Genomic DNA, 25376 nt, shown 5'->3' on the forward strand with positions numbered 1-25376 from the left:
TTTAATTGAGCTTAAGGGAAGTTGGGATTTTTCTTAAAAGTAAAGGCTCTTTATTGGGCTAATACTAGTAGTAAAGTGAAATTACTACTATAGAAGATTATTTTAATCCATTATGAAGATATTGAAAGTAACAGAGCAGACTTGCTACAAACTTGATCGACTGAATGCTGTGTAGAGGTAAGTTCAGTAATATTGGACCAAATGCAAAAAATAGTATTCGTGGTCCCCACTAATGGGTTTAGAGGAAGTCCTATTCCCTCTTGGCTGCTGCCTGTGTTACTTAAATTTTGTTACTAGTTTCCATTATTTCTACAGCTACTATTCCTACTAGAAATGGATATTTAACTTGGTTTCCCTTTTACTTAAGTAAATGAAAAGCTGTTAAGGGCTCTTCTGTTAGAATTGTGTGTACTTCAGAGACATTAGTTAAGAGAGGTCTTTCTGCATGACTGAGTTTGTGGGAGTTTTGCTATGGACTACAGTTAGGCATGGAATTGAATTCTTAATCTTTTAGGTTTGAAAGACCTCTGTGGTAGCAAGTGCAAATTGGGATCCCAAATATTCTTTACTCATCAATCCTGCAAATTTGCTGGCTGTAAAACCTCTGGTTTTGTGTCTTTCTAGTTTTATTGAACAGGAAGTAATAACTTACTGCTTCTAGCTAGTTTATTAGCATGACTGGGAGAGCCTATGTGATCCTGCAATACAGAAGTAAATGATGCTGGTGTGAGTATGGTGCCACAGGATGCCACTTCTGCATGGGTTTAGAATCTGAATGTTACCTGGCATTGCAGTGTGCAAATGCTATTTTATAATAAATATAATAATAATAATAATCACAATAATAATAGTGGATGTGAAAACATCGGACTTCCAATAGAAGGACACAAGGTAGCAAAGTCAAACACCTAAAATGCCTTAAACTTCAGTTCTGTTTTCTGTACCCTACTCATGATAGATTTAGATTAGATATTAAACAGAAATTTTTTATGGTGAGGATGGTGAGACTGGCACAGGTTGTTCAGAGAAGCTGTGAATGCTCCATCCCTGGAAGTGTTTATGTCTAGGATGGATGGGGCTCTGAGCAACGTGGTCTAATGGAAGGTGTCCCTGCCCAAGGCCGGGGGCTTGGAACCAGATGATCTTTAGGTCCCTTTCAACCTGAACTATTCTATGATTAGTATTTTGTATTACCACACATTTGTACTTCCTTTATGATCTACCTCATTCTGGCTTTGGATGGTGAATATCTGAGCTGTAGCATCTGCTCCAGAAGCCCTGTCTCTGTACCCTCCTTCCATCTCCTTCTTCCCCTCTTGTGCTGGTACAGCTCTAGACTGTATCTGGGCAGAACTGGACTGGAAACCTGTGTGACCTTTTTTTCCTCGACAAGCTGTTTTTTGTTAACCTGGGTCACTTCCCTGACCTGACTCACCATGTGGCCCTGCAACAGCTGGATGGCTCCTACAGAGGCTGTAGGGGTGTGAATACATGTGGAGCAGGGTGTCACCATCACAGAACAAAGCATTTAACAAAATGTTGCCTCAGTGGCCAGATTGCTTTTCAGTGTTTCATTTTATCCCCTGTGTTTGCTGAAAGACTGTACATGGGGGTTTTTTGTTTTTATTAAATTGGCATTCAAGCACTCAATTAAAAAGAGTTAATAATTTCTTTGAGTGCTTCCATAGACCTACACCACAGCACTTGGGTGAAGCATCACCATGAGTGCCTTCAGTTTCATAACAGTATTGAACAACTGTGTGATATTATTATTCTCATTCTGTAGAGGTGATCAGATTAAGGGCAGAGCTGCCTACTTCTTTTGCATGTCTGATCTTCAGGATGCTTTCCATCTGCTAAAAAAATGACATTTGTGGCGATGGTAGGCATTACTGTGATGTTTTGTGTGTTCAGATGAAGTTTCAGCTAATCTCCATCTTCATTTTGGGTAATGCAACAAGTAGCCAACATCAAAGCTTATGATGAGTAAATTCTTGAGTTTTTGGAAAAATATTGTTGCCAAGCAGAGATGGCATTCATTCACCCTAACCATAAAACTGTCCCATCTTCTGTTAATCTTTTGTCTCATTTGCAACACACCTTCCAAAATCTGCAACCGATTGAGAATTTGCAGAGAAGTCACTTGTTGCATAGCCCTGATTCCTTCTGCATATCAAAAAACCGTGGGTTGTGTGAGGGGACTGCACTGGGGAGGGCAGAAGGACAAACTGGGCTTTTCCAGGTGCTCATCACACATGGGGGCTTCTATCTCCTGGTTTGAGTACATTGCTCTGTCACTGCAACAACTTTCCCAAATATGGCAGCAGGGAGAAACAAGGCCCTCTTCCATTATGTAGAGACTGAATTAGACAAAATGAAGAAGAAAATGGTCTAACTCAGGACCCAAATATATGGGTCATGGGCACACTGCAGTGAATGAGAAATGAAGGTCTTTTTTTCCATTCCAGAAACTCTCACACAATGTGAGTTATTGAAAGGTTTTGATTCAGATCAGTAACTTGATGAAGGTTGGGAGCTAAGGCAAGACAAATGTCTGATACTCGATGGGAAGGAAATTTTTTGCTCATTTGTTTTTCAAGACCAAATGTTTTGTCTGGAGGAGCATCTGCATAGAGTGCATGGATGGGCTCACGTGCTCTCTCCCATTCTTACTTTCATGGGCAGGAAGAAGCCTTTGTTACAGAGCTGCTTTACTGAGTCACTTCATAGTGGGATGGGCTGCTGAGCAGAGTGGTGCTGCTGTGTGTGTTTTTCCTTCATCGGGCTTACAAGTTCAGTGCACTATAATCTTTGGAGGAGGTATATGCCTTAAAAGCAAAGAAACTGTGGAGAGTGCCTATAATCAGAACTAGATCTCTTTCTGTGCTTTATAGCTGTGTTAAATCTTTTTTAGTACATTCTCTTTATGAGCAGATAAACTGGCAGAAGAGGTATTTTGAAGCCTGATAAAGTGTAGTTGTTGTCAGATGATCTAAGTTGCATTCCTGACACAGCCACTGATTTTTTTTATGTGGCCTTGGGTAAGTCTTGTAATGTCTCTGTACTTCAGCTTCCCCCTTTGCAGAGAAGACAGAATAAAAGTAGGTAGATAGGTTTTTTGAAATTGTGTTTTCCATCTTGGTTAAATGTGTGTAGAGTTGGAGACCTCTGAGAGATGGTATGCCCTGAATATGAAGGGATGTTAACTTTGACAGGCTACTGAATACCCTAAAACTCATGTCTTGTAAACCACAATTGAATCCATCTCTGGATTCAATTCACTGCTTGTGTGGGTTTCTTTTTTCTTTTCCTGACTTGAACAGAAACAGGGCAACATTTAGAAAGCGGTTCTTTAAAGTTGCCTTTTGGTTTTCCTGTGGCTTATCTAATATAAAATCAGTGCCATTTTTTTCTCCCAAAGATGGAATGATATTCCCTGAAAGTATTTTTTGTAAAAGTAGAATTCCTAAAATGTGCTGGACACTCCAGCTCTGGTGTCTGAAATGTCATGTTCATGCTGATGGAAACAGCAGGCTTAGGAAACCTCAGTTCCTCCTACAGCACTGCCGAGGCATTTTCCTCGTGTCCGGGAGAGACAACCTCTGAGACCAGATACAGCTGTTTCTTTCCTTGGTCTCATAAACTCCTCTCAAGAGCACCAGTGAAATAACATCAAAACTAAATGTTTCACAAGTTGGCTGGTTCTCCATTATGGATTCAGGAGTGTCCACAATCCATTTCTGATGTTATGAAAACATATGTTGAATAGCCATTAGATGGAAAAAGTTTTCCTAGAAAGTAGGAAAGAAAGAGGTTCATTCAGTCCTGTCCCTTGCTGCCAGACAGCAGTGTCAAAAATTCATGAACAGTGCTCTGTAGTGTGCCTGGTAGAGTAGGTTATTTCAAAACCTCAAAGCTCCAGTGGGTGGAAACCTTTACATTTTCAGCTGAAGTTTATTCATCAGCAGTTTATAACCATTTGCTTCTGCATAAATAAAGTGTTATTGTTATTTAAGCTGAAATGACTTTTTCAGCTTTCCTGTATTTTTATTCTAAACTTAAGAAGGTGAGCACTTTTAGCCTCCAAGACATGCTGGTCTTGCCATTTTTTCTGGCCATCCAGTGTGCTTCTCTCCACCCACTCTAACCTCTGTTGATTTTACTTGACTGTGGGTGTTCAGGGCTGTGTACAGTGTTCCATATGAAGGTCTATCAAGACTTTGTACAAAGACATAAATACTTCTGGATTTCTACTGATGATTATTTTTGCGATTCATCACAGATTTGTGTCTGTCTTTCTCACATCTGTAAAATACATGTGTGTTTGTATATGTCACCAGCTGCTTGTTTTTATAATTTCTCATGCTTAAGTCCTCAGCTTGAAGCAGATATTCACAGAATGGTTTGGGTTGGAAGGAACCTTTAAAGGTCATCTAGTCCAATTCCCCTTGTCATGGATGTCTTCAGCTAGATCAGGTTTCTCAGAGTCCTGTCCAATCTGATCTTGAATGTTTCCAGGGATCTGGAACGTCTACAAACTGTGTCTCATCTACCATTCAGCATTATCTACTCTTAACTTTTATCCCATTTTTGTTATCTTGGTTCTTGACTCCATCCAGTTTCTCAGGTAGTGACATTCCAGTCCTGTTATGTGTTGATAATATCTTTCTGTTTTGAGTCACCAAAATTTTTGGATAGGCTCTGAATTCCTATGCCTCTCTAAATATGATCCTGTCCACAGATTGCTCTTCCCCTCTCAGCAGACTGACTTTACCCCCATTTGCTTCTACCTGTAATTGTGAATAGCACATGTACCCCTAGAAGAGTCCTGCATGGAGAGCCAAAAGGGACCATAACCTGCAGCTGCCAGTATGTATTTCCTGAAGTGATGGATCATCTTTTGCCAAGTTAAAAAACATATCCTGAGAAGGGATAAATCCAAAAATATTATTTCATGCACATCTGGGGCTCTTCCCCCTTTACTCTCTGCCTCCCTCCACTTGCATATAGCAGAGGCTTTGCTTTGTATATAAGACTTTGTGCATAATGAAGACTTGGCTCTGATCAACAGAGAAATTAATTAAACAGTTTCTTGAGTCCCTTCCTGCCCTATTTTTGGTGGTTTGCTGTTGTGATTAAGATGCTGGTAGGGTATATAGTGAAAAAAATGATATTTTATCACTGAGCAGTGCTGTGACTTGCTGGTGATACTGGAACTACGCAGTGGAAAAGTGCTGGTTCTATGGCAAAATTAGTGATTATTTTAAGTACAGACACCCTGCCCTACTCTACAACTACTCTAGACAGCCATGTAAGTTACTATTTGGGAGGAAATAATAGTTTATTGTCAGCATTTCAGTTAGAAATGTGAACTCCATTTTTTAAAAATCTCAGAACCTCTAGCTCACAAGTACTTCATTTAAAAAATCAATTTATCTCCCCCTTTGCTTTTCTTTGTGTGAAGACCTCTGAGAAGAAAAGATGAAGGGATGACTTTAGCAATCTGAATATACCTACCCCACCCTGGATGAAAATACTTCTTTTCTGAAATGCAACTTGCCTGTTAAGCTCCTGCTTTGAGAATCTCTCTCTCTTGCATCATCACATCCTCATGCCATGCCTTCAGGATAATAAAAACATGCAGAATCAGGTCTTCCTCAAAGTGTATTGTGAATTATTAATCTTCTATTTGCAGCACTTGTGGGATTACAGAGTGCTTGGCGCTTGCTAGCAGCATCTAAACAACTTTATTGTATAATCCTGGCATCACAGTCTTTTCCAGGGCTTGTGTGTGGCTGAATGTACCCCAAAGGGTGCATTGTTAGTACACCCAGGCTTCAGCGTTGCACCTTGTCAGGCTGAGGTGTGACTCTGCTCTGGTGGCCATTGCTGCCAAAGCTTGCGCTTGTGAGCTGCCTGGGAGCAGGACTCTGCAGCTGGGAGCTCAGCTGAGGAGTGAAGGTTATGTAGCCAAAACTGGAGAAATAAAAATGAGTTTGAACAGGACTTGAACAGTGAGGAGCTTGAAATGGGAACTCGAAAGTGGTGAAGTTTCAGACACTAAATGTGAAAATATCCCTGTAAAACTGACCTAGTAACAAATTAGAAGCTATATACAAACTCGCCTACTTTTGACACTATAAAAGAACTTTTATATAAAAGACATTTAAAAATATTAAGTAAGACATTTAAATAAGACATTTAAAAATATTTCCTGTGTGTCATAGAAACTCTTCCTATAAAGGTAATCTGCAAAAAGGTTTTGAAATGTTTTTAATAAGATGTTAGGACAGCGGCTGTATAGATTTTGCTTTTAAAGCTTGAATTTTTTACTTGGCTGTTTTGTATGGTTATGTTTATAGCTGCAATAGAATGTATGTCTAATCTGGGTATTAATGCCATAGGATATTTGGGGATTAGTAACACATGGATGTATGGTTCAAATAGGATTGTATTTCCTGATGGACTCTGGAGCGTGCCCATAGTAACAACGGAGCATGAGAGGAGTTGGTTCTTTGGGACCACTGAGTTTTCTTCTTTATGCTGTGTGTGTTGTGCTGGTTTAATTCTCTCCTTTGAAACCTCTTGTATAAAGCTGTTTTTTAATTGTAAATGTTGGAGAGTAATGGGATTGAAGTGATTTGTGTGTATATTTATGTTTTCACAGCTAGTTTTGCAAATGTGTGTGTGGAGGAATTGTGACATTTTTCTTTTGTTGTGGAAGGAGATAGGAGTTTGAGATTATTTTTGCTTTTGTTCTTTTTTTTTTTTTTCCATTTTACCTCTTTTTTGTTATTACACAAACTGGAATTCAGTCCAGAACGGTCCTGAGCTTCTAACCAGAACATATTGCCATCTGTAGTCAGTCACTGACTTCAGTAGATCTTTGTATTGGACCCTCAGCAAAACCTGTAAGAATTCACAGCCTAAGGCTTCGTGAGATCAGAAACTGACATACTTGGTTTCTTTCATATATAAATACAGTGGTGTGGTATTTGCCTTTCTAACTATACAGCAGAAGAATGTTTCAAATTAAACAAACAATCCATTTTCATTAAAATGCTCAGTTTTTCATTTAAATGTCATGAAAACATTTGTGTTCATATTTGGGCCTGATCCTCTGTTCCTTATTTAATTCAGGCAATGTTTTACACAAGTGAGATCTGATCCACAGATTCTTGACGTCTGTCAGACTTAGGGGATAGCTAAAACTGCTTCCTCTCATGGTCCCTTAGGCTGAAAAAGCAAAGCAGCTGAAGAAGAAGGAGAGATGGCAGAGAAGCTGGGATCCTAACTGCAAATCTCTAAACAAAGGGTGCTTTTGATGTGCTGGCATCTACAGTTGGTTTTCTGCATTGTGATGGAGCTGGTGAAGTCTGACAGAAATCCCTATGTGAAATTTAGTGGAGCCTGCCAAATGTGCAGGGTCCAAAATACATTTGACATAGGCATGGCCTTGCTGGAGTGCCGACCTGTAGGTCAGAGCTTCCTTCAGGAAGCATCCAGCTCCTGTCCAGGTGCTGAGTAGTTGCTTTTCATATTCTAATGGTGGCTTGTGAATCCTCGATGAACTTGCAATAACTACACATGGGAACTTTTACTGCTCCACTGAGTGGCTGAAGCAAAATGCAGTGCCTGAGGCATAACCTTTTCTTGTTCACAATGTCTTTGTGTCTTTTTATTGTGTTTTGTATAAACCTTAAAAGCTGTTTTTGTTTGTTGTTTTATTTAAGGCAGCCCTCTTCTATCCTGAAGGAAGAAATCCAGGTGAAGAAAGACCATGCCTTTGTTTAGTAAATCACACAAAAATCCTGCTGAGATTGTGAAGGTTCTGAAAGAAAACATGGCCATATTGGAAAAACAAGAAAAAAAGACAGACAAGGTATGAGGTAATGTTGTAGAAGACCAATAAGGTTTTTATGCTGGGAGAACAGTAGAATAAAGGGAATAAAATTGTGTTTGCTCACTGCCCTGATTCTGCGAGTGCTTGCCCATGGAAGTAGCTGTGTGCTTGAATGTTTCTGCTGAAACCAGGGGGCTTTTGCATAAATAAAATACATCAGATCTGGGGGTCAAACAGAAAATGCTGAGATCCAGGAGCCTCGGCCAAAATGTTTTGCTAGATTCATTACTGTTCAAAGTAGTGGGAAATCACCCTTGGTTTTGGCCGAGGCTCCTGGATCTCAGCATTTTCTGATTTCCCACTACTTTGAACAGTAATGAATCTAGCAAAACAGCTTGGAAGGTTGTGTGAAAACTATTGTACTGTTAATGGTTTTAGTAGGATAACAAATGAGATTGCCGATTAATGTGTAGCTACCCACAGAGAAAACCTCTACTTCTGATGAACATTGCAGAAAACAGGAAACCTGAGTGTATACAAATGTATATAGAAGAGATCTCACTCTGTCCATCCTTTCTAATGTTCTGGGTGCTAATGCTTCCAAAAAGAGCTGTGCTACTCATTTTCTATTTATAGAGGCTTTTGCTAATATTACTGCTGTCTTCTAATTCCATGACACAGACTCGAGTTACTTTTGCCACCTTTCCAGTGACCACTTGATAAGATGCACCCCAACACACAAAATGCTCCCAATTAGGAATTTGTGCTTGCATAAAATCAAATTATTTTTTTATTTTTTGCATCTGAGACTCTGGCCCTCTATACTATTGCTGTAGTAGAAGTATATGGTTTTAGTTAACAGCAGACCAATTTTAAGTTAAAATTGACTGTCAATGGAAGCAGAAATAGCTGATAAGTGGCACTAATATATTTTTAATGGAGCTGATGTTTGCGTGCGTGCATGTTGTGCTTCCCCCACCTTGTGCCGGAAGCTGTATGAAAACTAACCCAACCCAAGGCACAGAGCCGTTTGCACCCTTAGTGAGATCCTCTTGAAACTTTTTGGTTTAAAGCAAGTAGCTCAGAGTGTGTTAATTATGTAAGGTAAGTCACATGGATTTCTGGGAGGTCTCTGGTATTTGATGTTTCATTCTGAAATACTTTCAGTAACCTGAAAACTGAGAGAATTTGTCTCTGAACTAAAACATAAATTAAGTAACTAAATAAACCAACAGAATATGTTCTTCCCTGCTGAATTCATCCTTTGGAGCCTGATTAAAGAAGACATTCAAAGCAGAAGCTCCATACTTGGGTTTCTTTTCGATTTGCTTTGTAGAATGACTCCTCTGGGTTGTGGTTTTGAGAGTTTTTGGCTTTGAGCTGGTTTGTTTATTTGGGTATCAGTGACAAGGAGAAATTCAGACTTCTTAGAAAATGGAGTGCTCAGTGTAAGTTTTTCATAAAAGTCAGAACAGCTGGTGTGTGTTTTCCTCACAGAGCAAAAGATAACGGAGTGTTCCCCTGGCATATTAGAATGGAAACAGCTCATGAACTTAATGGTGCTTATTCTACAGGAGGAGGCTGGTTTTCACTTAGTTTTTATGTACTTTGTTGCTATGGGATAGAGGCTGTTCCTGGGGTGAATGTGGGTGATCAGGGCAGAGGATCAGTCCCCTAACAGCAAGGCAGAAGGTGAGGAAAGCCTCTTTTTGGATCAATATAGGCTTACGTGGCTTGTTGACTCAGGACTTTGTGCTGTGATGTCAAGGAAGCTCATAGGGCCCTTTTCATTGCAGAAGGAAAGATTTGAGACTCCTTGGTAATTCTGCCTTTCATCTAAAGTGTTCCACTGAGCTGTCCTGAAATAAATATCTGTTAAAGAAAACAGCTAAATTTATTCTTCTGAATTTATGGAAATAAATCATAAGGACTACCTTTAGTACTGAGATGATGATAAACTTTAAAAACTGGCAGGAAAAATTGCAAAACCAATCAGCCCAGTCACACCTGCTGCTATCCATTCAGGTTTGTGAACTTAGTAACACCGTTTCTAAGTGGTGTTTGCAGTTTGAACTGGAGAAGAAAAGACAATGGGAAGACTTTCAGTGGCCCACAGGTTTTCGAAGGATACTCAATAATGCCAGTGAGTAGGATCTTTTCATGAGTAAGATTAGAGAAATTTAACTGAAAACAAAAGCAAAGAAAAACAAAGCACAGTGCTGTACTCTGTGATCTTCAAAACCTAGCAAAGTTTTTAATTTTACCTCCAATTTGATTTCCAAAGGGAGAAGAAATTTGTCAAACTTTCATGAAAGTGCCTAGAGGTTTAGCTACTGCAAGAGCCAGAGACCCTGGATGTCTCAGAGCTGGGTTTGGACCCTGTGGCCCTGTGACCAGAGAAGTTTGTGGCTGTCCAGTTTTTCAGATTTCTAGCTCCTAGTCTGCTGTAAGAACTAGAGGAGTACTGTTATGCCTCACCATAAAACCAAGGTTCCCAGGACTTCCAGGATACAACTCCAGAGCATCCCTGATTTTGTGTGCGAAGTAGTTTCCAACTAGGACTTGCTTCAGATGCTTAAACAAGATTTATCCTGTGACAATGAAGCTGCTATTGTAGTACAGCCAATGTGGTATGTGGGTTGAGACAGCTAAAAGCTGCTAGTAGATCCAGTATTGACAGAGAAGTGCAGCAAAGCCAGAATTAACTGCAGGGCTAGCAGAGAACCCCCTTTCCTTTCCCAGCTGAGAAATCTGAAGTATGAGGCGAAGATGCTGTTGGGCAGCCAGGAGGGCACAAAGTCAGACAGAGAGGAGCTTAATACAACTTTGTGCAACTTTCAGCAGGAACCATCTGTGTCGTGGAGGGGATCTTTTTAAATAATGCAAAAAGGATCATTCCTGCCAAGCTGTGCAGTAGAGGGAACTTTACAGCAGAGCAGTTAAAACTTCTCAAGTAATGAGAAGAGGGTGGAGAATATAACTTGACAGACAGGATGCAGAGAAGCCAGTCGTAAGCATAAAGGAAGTTCTACATCTTTTCTGAAGCATTTCCGTGTGCACAGATAATATACAGAGGTTTGCACTCTTTCTTCATGATGATTTTTGTTACTCATGGAGTAGTACCAGTGAAGCTTTAACTAAACTCTAATGACTGCACTAGCATCTGTCTCCTTAGATAAGGATTGAATTTGACCCCCTTTCTCCATGTGTTTAATTTTTTTTAAACTATTAATGTGTGTAGTGTTGCCATAGTGTTTCTAAATGCTTTTTAAACACTCCCAACTGAAAATTAGGCTAATTTTTGAAGTTTGGTTCTTACTTTTATTTTATGTGTGGGTTTGTTTGTTTGCTTGCATGGTTATATGTGTGCTTAAAGCTTTTCCGTTTTCTCAGCTACATTCTTATGGGTGATAGACCACAGGTTGAAAGTGCCAGCATATCTGGCTCCTTTTCCTCTGAAGTGCTCTTTCTAATAGCTTGTTTTTACAAATTTTTAGAAACAATATCTATTTTAAAGAAGGAATTGCAGCACTGGCAAATTTAATGGAATAATTGGGAGATTAAGTAAGGTAAGACAGAGTTGAAAAAGTGGACTAAAACTTCTTCATCAACAATCCTCCTCTTCCAACATCTGAAATAAAATAAGGTGTTCTTGGAGCATATACAATTGCTGACATCCTGTTTGGGCTTTGATGTGGTGAAGTTTTATTACAGTATTATATAAATGTCATTACAATTTTATCTCAGTCATGTAGAACCAATCAGTCCTTGAATTTAATGAGGAATGCCCACTCTGGAACTAACTAGAAGAGCAGGAAAGTATTTAAATACCTAGGAAAGGAAGCCTTCAAAGCTTAGACTCTCTTCCTTCTTTCTGGCACTAACTCCTGTAGCATTTGGAGGATGCATGTAAATAGGGATGAAGAGAAGAGAAGCTGTGGTACCAAGAGGTCCTATCTGTTGAACTTTAGGAAGAATGGACAGCATGTGACACTCTGGTCACACTGCTTCATTTATTACTGCTGCGTCGCCGTGTCTTTTGTTGATGGATATTGCAAAGGAACATTGATAGAAAGGGTGCCTGACCCACCTCACAAAAAAAGGGGTGTGACATCCTGGCTTCTCAAAGCCTTGTGTTCAGCTGCTGAGCCCAGTCAGCACAAAGCAGTGCAGGTGGCATCCAGTTTGTCCCTGAAGGACGTCCTTGAACACATCACCCTCTTGCTGCTAACCAAACATCTTCGGGTGCGGCAGCCTGACTCAGTGCCATATGCGGTGCCTACAGGTTTGGTAACATTTTCTGAACCTGCCCTGCAGCAAAAGCCTTCCAAGTGTCACAGGCTTTTAATTTAGTGCAGCAAACGGATCTGAGGTTGGTTGAAACTTGGTCTAATCTTTGCATGTGGTCTAGATGGGCTGAAAGATTTGCAGTTTCTGGTGTAGCTGATCCAAGACATGGGTTTATTGTGGAAAATGAACTCAAATGCATTAGAGCAGGTTCAGAGCACTGTGCTGAGTGCTTTCCTGGCAGGCAGAACTGCAGGCTGCAGTGCCTTTAGTCAGTGTTCAGAAGCAAAGTGAAGCGAGATGTAAAATAACCTGAAGTGTCGCACTTCTGCCCCTTTCACTTAAATCTCTCTAACAAGACTGCTCGTTCAGGTAGGTCACTGTAATCTGTCCTCTCTTTCATCTCCACGTGCTGTAACAAATTTGGTGCTGTTCAGAAGGGTTGGGAGAGCAGCATTTTATTAAGGCTACAGTTAAAAGACTTCAAGATATCTGAACAAATACTTCTATCAATAAATCCTGCTTTTTTGCATAGCAACAAGGAAGCCATTACTGGCTGCTGTTCACCTTGCTGGCTGCTGCATCGACAAAGCTCTGGGGACTGGTGTGTGAGACAAGGTGCATGTGGAGGGCTCTGTGTGCATTTGCATGGAAGAACAGTTGCGTGGCTGCCGGGAACATGAATACCCATGGATGCGATTCTCCAGCTCCCAGAGCCAGTTGCAAAATTGCTTTCCATTTCATTGCTGCACACTGAAACCGAGGGAATGAGATAAGAAGGGTTTGGCACCCCTTCCCCCTAGCTCTGCGTGTCCTGGGGTTTTGTGGAGGGTTTCATGTTTCGGCTTACCTGTTCTGCTGAGGCCTGTTATTGCTCTAGAGGTGGGAGAAACTCCAGATACTATCAGGTTCTGGTGCCAAGAGTTTAAACCTGTCTCTTCTGGTTGCTTTTATTTTTAAGGACCTTAGAACCTTTAGTTCTGTCTTAAGTGCAAGATTAACAGTGGGAAAGGAATTTATGTCCAGGTGGGGCAAACCTGTCTTCCCCATTTAATCATGCATCCTTTTAAAAGGCGTTTCCCTGTTGTGCTTGCTTGGCCAAATTGTCTTTGCCAGCTTCCTTGAGTACTAGTCCATATGGTTTTGCTAAATGACAGACTTCAGGCCTCCTGATCCAAAATACCCACAATTTGGCCTTGTAGGTCCATTTAGCATGAAATTGCATCAAGAATAAGTCAGTTGGGGTGATCCTGAAGTTACATGATTGTTGGATTCAGATTCTGCTAATGGCTTTTCTTGGGAATCCTTACAGTTGCATGTGGAGAGAGGTTCATTGACACTGTGTTTTTAGGAGAAAAATAGGTTTGAATCACACAGTGAGAATATTTTAAAACCAGATAAGACCAAATCAAGGAGCTTTATGCTTTTAGTTGCAATATATAGCATGGAGTACTGGCAGATCACTGAATCACACGTTGGAGTATTTAGCATCATGCTGGCAGGCATCTCTGTGTGTTACTGTCTGCTGCTGTGCAAGAGAGCAACAGTTTATAGAGAGATTTTCAACCTGGAAATATGCTAGGTACACAAATAGAAGCTGTATGGCCCTATTTGCCATATTTTTATGGCTCTCCTCTCTGCATCCTATCCCACACATGAAGATCAACCAGTCTTTCAGGGAAGATTTTTTTCATATAGAATTTCAGGGAATCATTTCCCCATAAGCTCCTTTCTTTGTGTTATGTTCCCATTAAGTCAACAGTGACAAAACTTTGATCTGTGAGGAAAATAAACTGAGACAAGAATCTTCAAAACTTCCCACTCTGGTTGAAGCTGTTGGTAGGTTTAGAAAGACACATAAATTCTGACCAAAAAAATCAGCATTATGAGGAGGGGGTGTTGAACATGTTTATAATTTAACATAGAGAAGTTATGCAGACTTATCTATGCTGTCTGTTTTCCATCTCCAAGGATATTGTAGATCATCTAGTCCAGTAGGGTTAGCAGAGTAATCCAAGGATTGTTAGATTTCAACATTTACACAAAATCCTGTCTTTCAAAATGGACCCAAAAACCTCTTGTGCGTTGCCCGTCACTATAAACTGTACTCTGTGGTTGCAGAGTCAGTTCTGGTTGGAAAGAGACTTGTTTGAAAGACCAGGAACTTGGCTTAGGAGGTTGAGATCCTGACATCTGTGCAGGGACAGCAGTGCAAATGCTAAACTCATGTGTGTGCTGGGAATCATCTTGCATTTCATCCTTGCTTTTTTGTCCCTACCTGCAGCTTTTGACTGTCCAAACTTCACCATGTCTGACTTTTGACATTTGTCTGTAATATGTATAAGCTGTTCTGTTTAGGATTATCTGTTTAATTTTCTCCTTTCCTCTTTTTTCCCCCCTCTATTCACAACGGCGTCTCTAAATATAATGGCATAAATTCAGTCATGATGGAAAGGAGGTGTACCTAGAGGATAAAAGGAGAATCTGCTGGAAATAAGATTGTGCCTAATTGCAAGAGTGAGATGAATGGCTGAAATGCTTTGATATTTCATGAAACGGTTTCTCTTGCACTGTAACTTCTGCTGGAGTGATTGTTGCAGCACTTCGCTGTTGTTGTTGTTGCCACTGATGGAAAATAAAAAGTAGAATGGAAGTCATAATAGACTTAGGGGTTTCTAGCAAATCCTTTTTATTTTTTTGTCACTGAGATTCTGTTTGTGACATTGGGGAGAGGATGTCTTGCTGAGGCTTTTTGTTGGTTTTTGCAATTTTTCCTAAAGAGGGTCAGGACCAGTCTGACTTCTTATGCAGATATGTTTCTGTCATCTTGTATTTTCCATGTATTTGAGTGAATAAATGTGCTTTGTTGTTTGTTTTGGACAGATCTTGGGTCTTTGGATCTTGGAATGTCTTTTTTCTCTGAGTCTTAAGAAAGTTTCCATCCCAGAAACAGTACTTACGTACTTAAGGTATTATTCTAAAATTGCTGTGAGATGAAGTGGAAATGTCAAAATGGAGACTGTTAATTTAAGAATCTGTGTTCAGGATTATGGTTTTCCTCTGGATACATTGTGAGGGATAGGCACTGAGGAGCGGTCCTTAGATTTGACTGGGAATAACTTTTGGTGGCGAGTTGCATGCCAAAACACAGACCATGGCAAGGCTAGGAAGGGGGAGGAAATGACACATGAAATGTAAATTTCATGTGGAAAAGCTGAGGAGATGAGTGGATGGGATGGCAGGTGATTAGAGAAACGCAGCTGTGGTGCCCAGTTCTGCCCACCAGCACCAGTGTTCTGTTTCATTTTCTCACACTCCACTTTACTTTTTCACCTCCTTTTTGAGAATTAAACCTAAAGCTGAATCTTGCAGACCTATTTTCTATATATCAGAAATGACTACTTATACTTGAAAGGAAAGTTATTAATGTTTTTTTTTTAACTACAGAATGCCAGAGATATTCACACCCAGCCCAGCAGAAAGGGTGGAAAGCCAAAAATGTATGGGCTTTTCCTTTGAAATGAAAATATTTCCCTAGCTCTTATAAAGATTTAGAGCTTTAGTTTCTAAGATAGCACCCCTATTGTTAATCACATCTGTACTCTGTGGGATATCTCAAGTGACACACCACTAACATTTGAGGTAAAAATAGGCTCTTTTGCTGAGTGATAGTAAGGAACATCAAGACTTCTGCTGTTTGAAGTTATCACATAGTCATGCTCATTTACATGCTGCTCATGCTGACCCATCTCAAATAGCAGAAAACTGTGAGTAGGTACAAAGAGATTGGAGGAGAGCAGTCCTTATGCTGTGTGAGATCAATGCTTGAATCTTCCAGGTAGCTGCAATGTAAAAGTGGCTTTTTACTGTGGTTAGGTTTGGTTTTGGTTGTTTTTAGGACTTCTAGTTGTTTCCATCATTTTTATTCACTAATGTGAATAAAATCTGTGATTGGAAGTGTTGGGAGATCAGCAGCAGGTGAGAGATGCCTCTTCAGAGCACTGTGGGGTTATTTTATGCAGATTGATGGGGTGGTATTTGAAAACATGATGTTTTCCTTTCAATATATATGAGAGATATACTGAAAATATTGATCTGGCTTTTAACATCCATTAATTTCCAGTTAGCATTTACAAATCACTCTTGGGTTTTCTGTGTTCGTCTTGATTTTTTTTCACATGCTATGCTAACAAAAGGCTAATTTCAAGTAAAGGTTTTTCAAAGATGTGAAATGCTGTCCTATCTTCAGCATCCTGCCTGGAACTTTGCTGTCATTCTCAGCTTGCTTTCAGTCCTGTTCCTTACTTCCTTTCCACTTCTGGCCAAAGAATCCAATCGGCCTTGCTGCAGGTTGTGTGTTTAATAAATATAACCCGACCCAGAAGGAGCCATTGCCTCCGTAGCCCCACGGCTGCAGCAGGTGGGATTTAAAGCACACACACCCACAGGAAAAAATGACTCCTTTGCTCCACGGAGTCTTTATTTGTTCCAAGTGGAGCAAAGCTGTGAGGAGAGCATGAGCCAGAGCTGCCATGCTGCAGCCAGCGGTCATTTTCCGTGGGAGGTGGGGTATTATCACTCACATCTGATTTAAATCCGCTGACTGCATGAATGCTGAACAGCTGTTACCTGTTCACAGGCGTCTCTCTTCCCTTTCCCTGTTGTAACCTTGGTGATCAAAATACTTTGTAAGGTAATTCCTGATTCATCGTCTAAATGAGGTACTTGAAGCATTGCACAGGATTAGTATATGCTAGGTGGGAGCAAAAGATGTGATTTATTTTACTGCACTTGGTGGCAGCTGTGGAGCTTTACAGCTTTACTAAAGCAGATTGTTTAATTTAAAATTTTTCGACCTGAGACTGAAGTGCCTGTGCGCTCAGTGAGCAAATCCCTTGTGGAAGATGCTGGCTCAAATCACACCTGATGAGGAGCAATAGGTGGTGGCAATGTGAAGCTGTCAAGCTTTGGCTGGGATGGAGTTAATTTTTTTTCCTAGTAGCTGGTACAGTGCTGTGTTTTGGATTTAGGGTAAGAATAAAGTTGACACACTGATGTTTTAGTTGTTGCTGAGCAGTGCTTGCACTAAGTCAGGGCCTTTTCTGCTCTTCACCCCACTGCACCAGCGAGTGGGCTGAGGGGCACAAGAAGTTGGAAAGAGACACAGCTGGGACAGCTGACCCCAGCAGGCCAAAGGGATATTCCATATCGCCTGGCATTATGCTCAGTATATAATGCTGGGGGGAAGGCTGGCCTGGGGCTGCTGCTGAGGAACTGGCTGGACATTGGGTGGTGAGCAATTGCATTCTGCATCACTTGTTTATTATTATTATTATTATTATTGTTATTGTTATTTTTATTGTTATTGTTGTTGTTATTGCTACTATTCTCCCCTTCCTTTTCTGTCCTATTAAGCTGCCTTTATCTCAACCTACAAATTTGGTTCCTCCCCTGTTTCTTCTCCTGTCTCTCTGAGGGGGAGTGAGCAAGTGGCTGTGTGGTGTTCAGCTGCCTGCTGGGCTAAGCAGTTCCACAGGGCTGCAAGGATTTGTTTGGGTTCCCAGCAGAGGAGCTGGGACAGTCCATCAGGAAGCAGTGGATGGGAGGCAGCCCAACAGCCACCCCTCAGTGGGAGCAGCCGCCAGGTTTGGTACCTTCATCTGGCACCTCTTGCCCCATGTGTGCCCTGGAACCCGCTGGGGAGGACAGGGGGAGCAACAGTGAAATTGCTGCTGCTTATGCAGGGCTGTGCCTGCCTCCAAACCTGTTACAGGATCTTGCTGGCACTGGTTGGTAATTGCTTTCTTGGCCCTATTTTATGTCTGTGGTCTGTAAGTGATGGCATGCCATGTTTAAATTGAATTTATCTTGTGTAAGGCCCGCAGGATACAGTATGGATGCTCCAGCCTCCATGATTGCCTAAAATGATTAAATAATTTTGCAATAAATAATGATAATTGCAAGAACATTTAGAAACATTTGTTTTGAAATGCATGTCTTTTAAAAGAACTCCCTTTTTTTCCCTGTTTCATTTTTTTTAAAACAAAACCCATTATCTGCTGGGGGAAAGGCATCGGAGGAAGTGTCAAAATCTCTGCAAGCAATGAAGGAAATTCTGTGTGGGACCGCGGACAAAGAGCCACCCACAGAAATCGTGGCCCAGCTGGCACAAGAGCTCTACAACAGTGGCCTTCTAGTGACCCTTATTGCCAACCTGCAGCTGATAGATTTTGAGGTAGGTCAGCATCCGTAAACTTCTTTCATCTCCTTGGTCTTGCTGTTGTCAGTGAGTAAAGCTGTATTTTTCTGAAGTCTAAATAATTTCATTGCATTCAAAACTGTTTTTCACAGGCTGAAGAAAGTATCTGCTCTAGATTGGTTGGTGTCCTGAACGACATACTTGTACACTGGCAGTAAATCTGGGATTTTTTTAAATTAAAACAAAAACAATAAAGAAATATTGCCATGTGTATCCAAACAAGATAGGACATGGTGCTGGGAATATTGTTTAGGAGCAACCTTGTAAACTGCAGGGATGATCTTCAGGATAGTGCAACTAGAGCTGTCTCTGAAGAGCGTGTCCGATTTAGAAGGGGTTCAGGGACATGGAATAAAAATAATTGGAAGCATGGAAGATTTCATGTGACAAAGACTGAAAGAATTAAAATGGTTTAGTTGAAAGGAAAGGAGTTGAAAACATGTTAAAAACAGACAGCATGTCACAAGATAATTTGGGTGTCCCCTACTTAATTGTTTAGATTAAAAGAAGAAAGGAATATAACTTTTTCTTTCATGGCAGAAAGATTAATGTGAATGTATACGTTTATATATTATTTAATGTTATGTATTTATATATAGAATTATACATTATGTGAAACTTCTTGCCAGCTTTGTTGTTAAAACCAAAAACCTAGTAAACAACTGCTATGACAACTGAACTTGCGTATAAGTAAGGAAAAGAGGAGTTGTACTAGCAAAGATTGCAGTAATTCAGGATAAATATAAATGCTGTCAATTTACTCTTGTCTGGTAGGGATGGGAATAAACTCTGGCACTGTCAGGTCATTGTCATATACTTTTGGTTTGCAATCAGCTGGAACAGTGGCCCCCAGGGCCAGTTCCATGATTTCTGTGGCTTCTGGATGTTGGTGACTCCTCACAAATGTCTGACCATCAGTGGGAAATCCCCACTCATGGGAGCCAAACTGCCACCGCTGAGGTCTGGAACAGGAGCAGTACCCTGGGCATATGGGCAGCTGCTGAAGAGAAAAATCAGTTTCTCAAAGAGATCTGATGCTCTCAGAGACACCTTTTGTGGGAGTCATGTGTAGAAGTTACTTTCTTTCCATTTTGTGAATGAATGAACTGGAGGAAAATGGATGATTTATGTTTCCTTTTTCCCACTCTTCCACCTCCCTCTGGTAAATCCAGGATCAAGGACTGATTTATTTATTTTGTATTAATTTTTGAAAATGTTGTTAGTGGAATTCTCTCACTCTTGCTTGGGTCTTGAGTTCAGGAGGGTTTTTTTTTAATGCTAGAATTTAGTGAGAACGTTTCCTTTGTCTTCTCTGTGCTCCTCTGGTTACTGTTAGATGTCTAATTACAAAAAATACTCAAAACCCAACTACCCAAGCCCTTAAAAAACCCTTTAAGAAAAATGGAAAAGAGGGGAGGAGAAGATACTCTTAGCCCAGAAGGGACACTTCTGCATTTTTTTTAGTTACATGACAGTCTGTATTGCCTCTGCCAGAAAAAAAATTCTGTATGAACATATTGAACACACAGTCTTTAAAATCAAGCACTGGATGAAATACCTAATCTGTTGTTGAATTGCTGTTATTACAAACAATTACAATAATTCTTATTGCAAAATATTTTTTTTTCATTGCAAAACTTTTCAATCATTTAGCCAAGCTGTTATACACGTTCTTTTGACAAAACACTAGAAATTAAATGTCACGGAACAAGAGGACAGTAAGAGCATGTGCTGCTTTGTCTTCATGTTCCCACTGACTTTTCCAGTTTATCAACCGTTCTGTTTCCATTCTGTTCTATTGGTGGCCACAGTTGGTATTTAAGTCTCTTTGTTGAACAAGCAATTTCATCACTCTATAATATGCAAGTTAATTTTTTCATCCATATGTAATGGTAGAAAGCAAATCATAAACTACTGAAAATCTGATTTCTGAAGACAATAATGTGACTTTGCTTTGTCCTGATTCCCTGTCTCCTCCTTGCCACTACCCAATTTGATCCCAATTTTTCACAGCTGAACTTCCCTTTGAAGATGTGTTTTCAAACTCTGTGTAGGGGGGACTTGCACACATCCGTAGAAAACACATGTTTATTGCTTCTGCCACTCAACAAACAAGATATCATTTCAGTGATGATGTTGTTATGAAGAAATTAAGTCAGGTTGGGCAGGAACCCAGAATCAAGATCAGACTGGGTATGTAGGAATTTAAAATATGAAATTTATTTTTGAACTTTAAAGAACTGTGGAAAGTGTGCACACAGAAAAAGTCGACTAAAAATGTAGTTGTTACTGTGTGTAAGCCTAAAGGTTCACAAACTGTAAAGCCCCTAAAATAGGCAGCAAATAACTTCAAGCCCAGGACTGATGATGTTAGAATCTTTCCCTTACTTTGCCTTGAAATGGGGGCTAAATTATGGTATAGGTAGTATACAGTTTGTTATTTATATAATGCATCCTTGGCAGGGCTTTTTGTTCTTGATTAGCCACTTTCTTTTCATGCTGCCTTATCTTGTGCTCCAGTGGCCATGTGTATTTCATTATAAGGCAAAATTCAATTGCAGATCCAAGTAAGCAGTGTTTCAAAAGTACTTCTCCAATTTTAAGGTGGTGAGGGAAGTCTGCTGTGGTTCCCTCCTATCTGCCTCCATTCCCTCCTGGAGAACCCAGAGAGATCAACTCTGGCTTTCACTGTCACTGATCTCTAGGAAATCAGCTATAATTGGATACATAGATCTATATACCTATATCTATCTCCTCTCTGCTCATGGATATTATGCTGCAGTGCACACAGTATTAAGGAACTAATATAAAATTTGGCAGAGCAGAGAGGATCACTTAATTTTTGGCCATCTTTACCTCATCCTTTCAACAGCTCTTCTCTGTCTGGATTGTTTTCTTCTTGGAGTAACTGCTGAAGCCCGTGGGGATCGCAGGATTCCAGGCATATGATATGGGTGTTGTAAAGATAGGGGAGAATGGGATGACTTTATACAGAATTAGCCTGTTTGAAAGGATGTCCAAGGGTCAAAAAAAGTGTTGCAGACAAAGGCAGATGGACTGACCTGCTCTGATTTGATTCTCCTGTTTAATTCCCTGAGTCTCCAAGTCTCCAAGCCAGCTGGGCTGGAACGAGTAGGAAAGCAGAATATTTTGTGTTCCCCAGCACTGATTTATTTGTAGAGGTGAAACCAGGGAATTTTCCTCCATGTGAAACTATCTGCTCATTGGCTTCAAACATTCAATAAGTTCTCTGCCAAGGAATGTTTGTCCTCCCAAGGCAGATCAATGAGCATGTACAGATTATAAGTGACCTTTTGCTTTAGCTTGCCCTGTGCATAGTGACCTGCTGTTGACTCAGTGCCTTGGTTACTGGTCCTTGGTGCAGCCATCTCCAACCTCCCTTAACTTCACACATCAATTTGTCTGCTGTGCCAGGAAAGACAGCAGCAGGGGAGGAAGAGGATTTCTAATGCCAGATGTACTGGTGAACCCTGTGGCTGAATAGAACATGATTTGGAAAGACCTTCTGGAAAGCTGTTTGCACAGGGAAGCATTTGAAGACAAAATGTGATTGTGTAGATAGGTGCATACAGCACAAAATTAGGACAAAGAGAAGGACGTTAGTTTTTATTGAAGTAGAGACACATATGTGATGCAGCCATTTTACTGGTAGTAGTTATTTCATTTTTCATGGTAAATAATGGGCACAGTTTAAATCTAACCCTGGTTTTCAGAAATGCAATCACACTTGGAATTGTTTGCATTTGACTAATGAAAAGCTTTAGCTGTTTAAGTGTAGGCAGTGTGGCAGTGGTTTGGTACCAGCTCGGTAACTTACATTTGGAGGCTACAGGAGCAACAGCATGCACGGCAACAGCACGCTTGGCTCAGGGTAGTGGCTTGCTTTTATGGTGCTTTAGGGTTGCTATTTGAAATAGCCAGGGACTTGCTTAACAGTGTCAGAGGAATGCACATCTTCATTTAGGAAAAGAAAGGTGCAAAAGGGAATGGGGCAGTCAGGAGCCTTCAGAGCTGCCCGAAGGAGGAAGCCTTCTTGTGGCCTTGGAGAAACAGCAAATATGAGGTGGAGAGACTGTGCAGAAAAAAATAAAAGAGTGACTTGTTCTGTTTTCAATTTCAATTGTACTTTAAATAGATATTATAGTAAATGGTCATTTGCTCATGTTTTTCTAAGCAAAGATATATTTTGCTTCTTTAACAGGGCAAAAAGGATGTTTCCCAGATATTCAACAACATCTTGAGAAGACAAATTGGCACACGCAGCCCTACTGTGGAATACATTAGTGCCCATCCACATATCCTATTCATGCTTCTAAAAGGGTAGGTGCTTTAATTTGATTTTCATTAAAGAGCATTGCCTGGAACATGCTGGCATTGCAGTTGATCTACTTTCTCACTTTTAGTTTAAAAAAAAGGATTTTCAGATTTTGCTCCAGATTTCTTACTTTATTTTTTTCATATTGACTTTTTTTCTATGGAACTCTATACTTTTTAATGATCAAATTACTTCATTTGGATGTTATTTCTTCACCAAACTTCATGTTGAAATAATTATGTGCTGGTTGTTTTTGACTGCTCCCCATGTCATGTGTACTTCAGTTCTCACCATAAACTCTCGTGTAGCATTGTTGGTGACTGCTGAGGTTCATTTAGGCCTTCTTGCATTGCAGGAGTGACCGACAGTGGTGTCTGTAAATAACTGGAGTCAAACTGGACCACTGTGTGGTAGAACAGAGAGAAGCAAAAACGCGTTAAAAGAGTAGTTGTGCCTGTGGGACAGACTTCTCCAATGCTTGTGGCCACAAGTGAACTTCAACTTTAAATTAATTCTGTAATTAATGCTACAACATTCAGCATTAATTTTTTTTTTTTTTTTTTGTCTTTTTAACCTCAGGGAGTGAGTGCACAGCTCTAACCTGGTGGGTCCCAAGATAAAGTGGCCAGGGAGGGGGAGTAGACTCCTGTGTGGAGAGCAGATCACTTGTAGTTGCATTCAGGAGTGCACAAGTGTGGGCCTAAACCCCTTGAGGTTCCTGTACCCTTGACTTTTGACAAAAGCACCTTCTGTTCAGTGAGCAGCTTTGGTTTACCAACCCTTGAAGTGTACTGTCTTCTGCTCAATTTTCTTTTGACTTTAGGATTTTGTTTATTTTTTTTCCTAAGGAAAGGAGAATATATGTCACTGGATTAAATAATTGATGTGGGAATAAGTGTATTTATTAGCTGATCAGTATGGAACAATGTGAACTCTCATAGCAGTTGTATGGTCACACTGGTAACAGCCATTCAAAGCCATGATATAAGCCTTTTAAAATAATGGTTATTAAGAGAATGATTCTTTTTAAGTGTCTTTCTTGCTCTTGAGGTTGAAGAGTTGCGTTTTTACCATTTGCTCCATAGCCAGGAAAGTACTTAAGCACCATCTAAGGCTTGTGCATAACAAGTCTGCAGCCCCAAGGGTAAAATTCCCTTCAGCCAGCCTCCCCCCTCTCCCAGGGACAGACCCCAGCCGGGAGAAGTCTAAGCACAGGAGTCGTTTAAAATAGTTATTTCCTTCAGAAGTGACCACATTCCAGGACAGCTGAGTAAGGAAAAAGTAACCAAGAGAACTAAACAGTACCAGGGATTTCAAGAACAGTGAGCTTGTGATTGAGCATGGTGGCAAAGTTCTTGGTTGCTTGGACTAGAGGAGGTGGGGACCTGCTGCCTTCCTTGCAGGGCAGAGTTGTGGGAACCCTGGCAGGTGTCTGGGCTGAGCTGGGTCTTGCTCTTAGAAGTATAGTGATCTGTTGTGATTTAGCTTTAATTTTGAAACTCTTGACTTGTTTTGTGTTACTAAATGCCAGCTTCTTCAGAAAGGAAACCTCTAAGGTAGTTAAATGCATTTTGATTTCATGTGTTCATTAAAATTCACCATTTATATAAACCTCAAAGTAGTAGTTTCAGGACAGCGATGATAATTCTCTCCATCATTGTTACAAGCTCTTTTTAATTTCATATGTATATACAATCATTTTATTCCCTTTTCTCTGTCTTTGCTTTTTCAGTTTTTCACTCATTTTGATCTTGCATGTTGCACATGTATCGCTACCATATGTCTGGGCTTTATTTAAAGATAAAAAATATTTTTGGATTATGTCCCAGATTTTCTTTGGCAACTGTAGCAACCAAGAATATTAAGATGGTAATGAAGCTTTTATGCATATATTCTTCTGACAGACATTTTACTGTAAATGACCTGAGTCAGTGGATGAATTTAAATGGCATCACTTAGATGCTTTTTTTGGAGAATCCTGCTGCATGCAGCAGCGTGTCTGTGGTCCTCAGGCTCCTTGTTCATGATGTCTTGACTAGCCCTCTGAAGCACTGCACTGGCTCAGAATTGCCATTTCTGGAATGTCTTGTTAAAAAGTAATTTGAATCCATCAGCAGAAGTCCAGAGTCAGTCCTGCCCAGCCCTGATGCTGCTATCTGAGCAGCTGCTGCAGAACAGCGTGATGATGTCAAATGTGATGATGCCTTCCCTGCCTGTGTCCTGCTGAAACCGAAATCTGTGCCTGCAGCCAGGGCAGGGCCCTGCACACACAGCTTGCTGTGTGCCGACGGCATGGGGTGCGTGTGTGCAGTCAGCTGTGGGACTGGGAAACAAGCACTTCATGTTAGGCACCACCATGTGAAAATGTGACTTGAGGACATGTTTTCATATGTATTTAATGCTGAATTAATTATATTATTTATATAATGCAGATATAGATTCATATAATGCTATAGGAAATATAGGAAACCAAAATCTGCTTAAAGGAAAGTGGGTTTGGCTGACTTGTGCCATTCCATGTTTGTTACATGACATCATGACATTACCTGGAGAGAAAAATAAATCACCTCCACCATGACTGCAAAAGAAATGGCCCAGGACTACTGTGGCTGTTGTATTTCTATTGGATGGAAAATTTCCTCTCCCCCTGT

At 40.4% G+C, this 25376-nt stretch overlaps 1 protein-coding gene across 5 annotated transcripts in view; it reads left to right on the top strand.

The window, feature by feature from the left end:
• The window catches only part of CAB39L (calcium binding protein 39 like), a 60110-nt gene that overhangs the window by 16819 nt on the left and 17915 nt on the right, over positions 1-25376 (top strand). For 4 of the 5 annotated variants that reach the window (XM_082278434.1, XM_082278435.1, XM_082278433.1 and 1 more), the window contains 3 exons: positions 7734-7882; positions 18201-18365; positions 22612-22730. In XM_082278434.1, the coding sequence (XP_082134560.1) occupies positions 7781-7882; positions 18201-18365; positions 22612-22730 (386 nt within the window). In that variant the 5' untranslated portion in view covers positions 7734-7780. Of the gene's footprint in view, positions 1-7733; positions 7883-11340; positions 11413-18200; positions 18366-22611; positions 22731-25376 lie in introns of those variants that run through there. The other variant, XM_082278437.1, reaches the window with a different exon arrangement.

The sequence above is a fragment of the Coloeus monedula genome (genome assembly GCF_965178545.1).
Source record: "Coloeus monedula genome assembly, chromosome: 3".
NCBI lineage: Eukaryota > Metazoa > Chordata > Aves > Passeriformes > Corvidae > Coloeus > Coloeus monedula.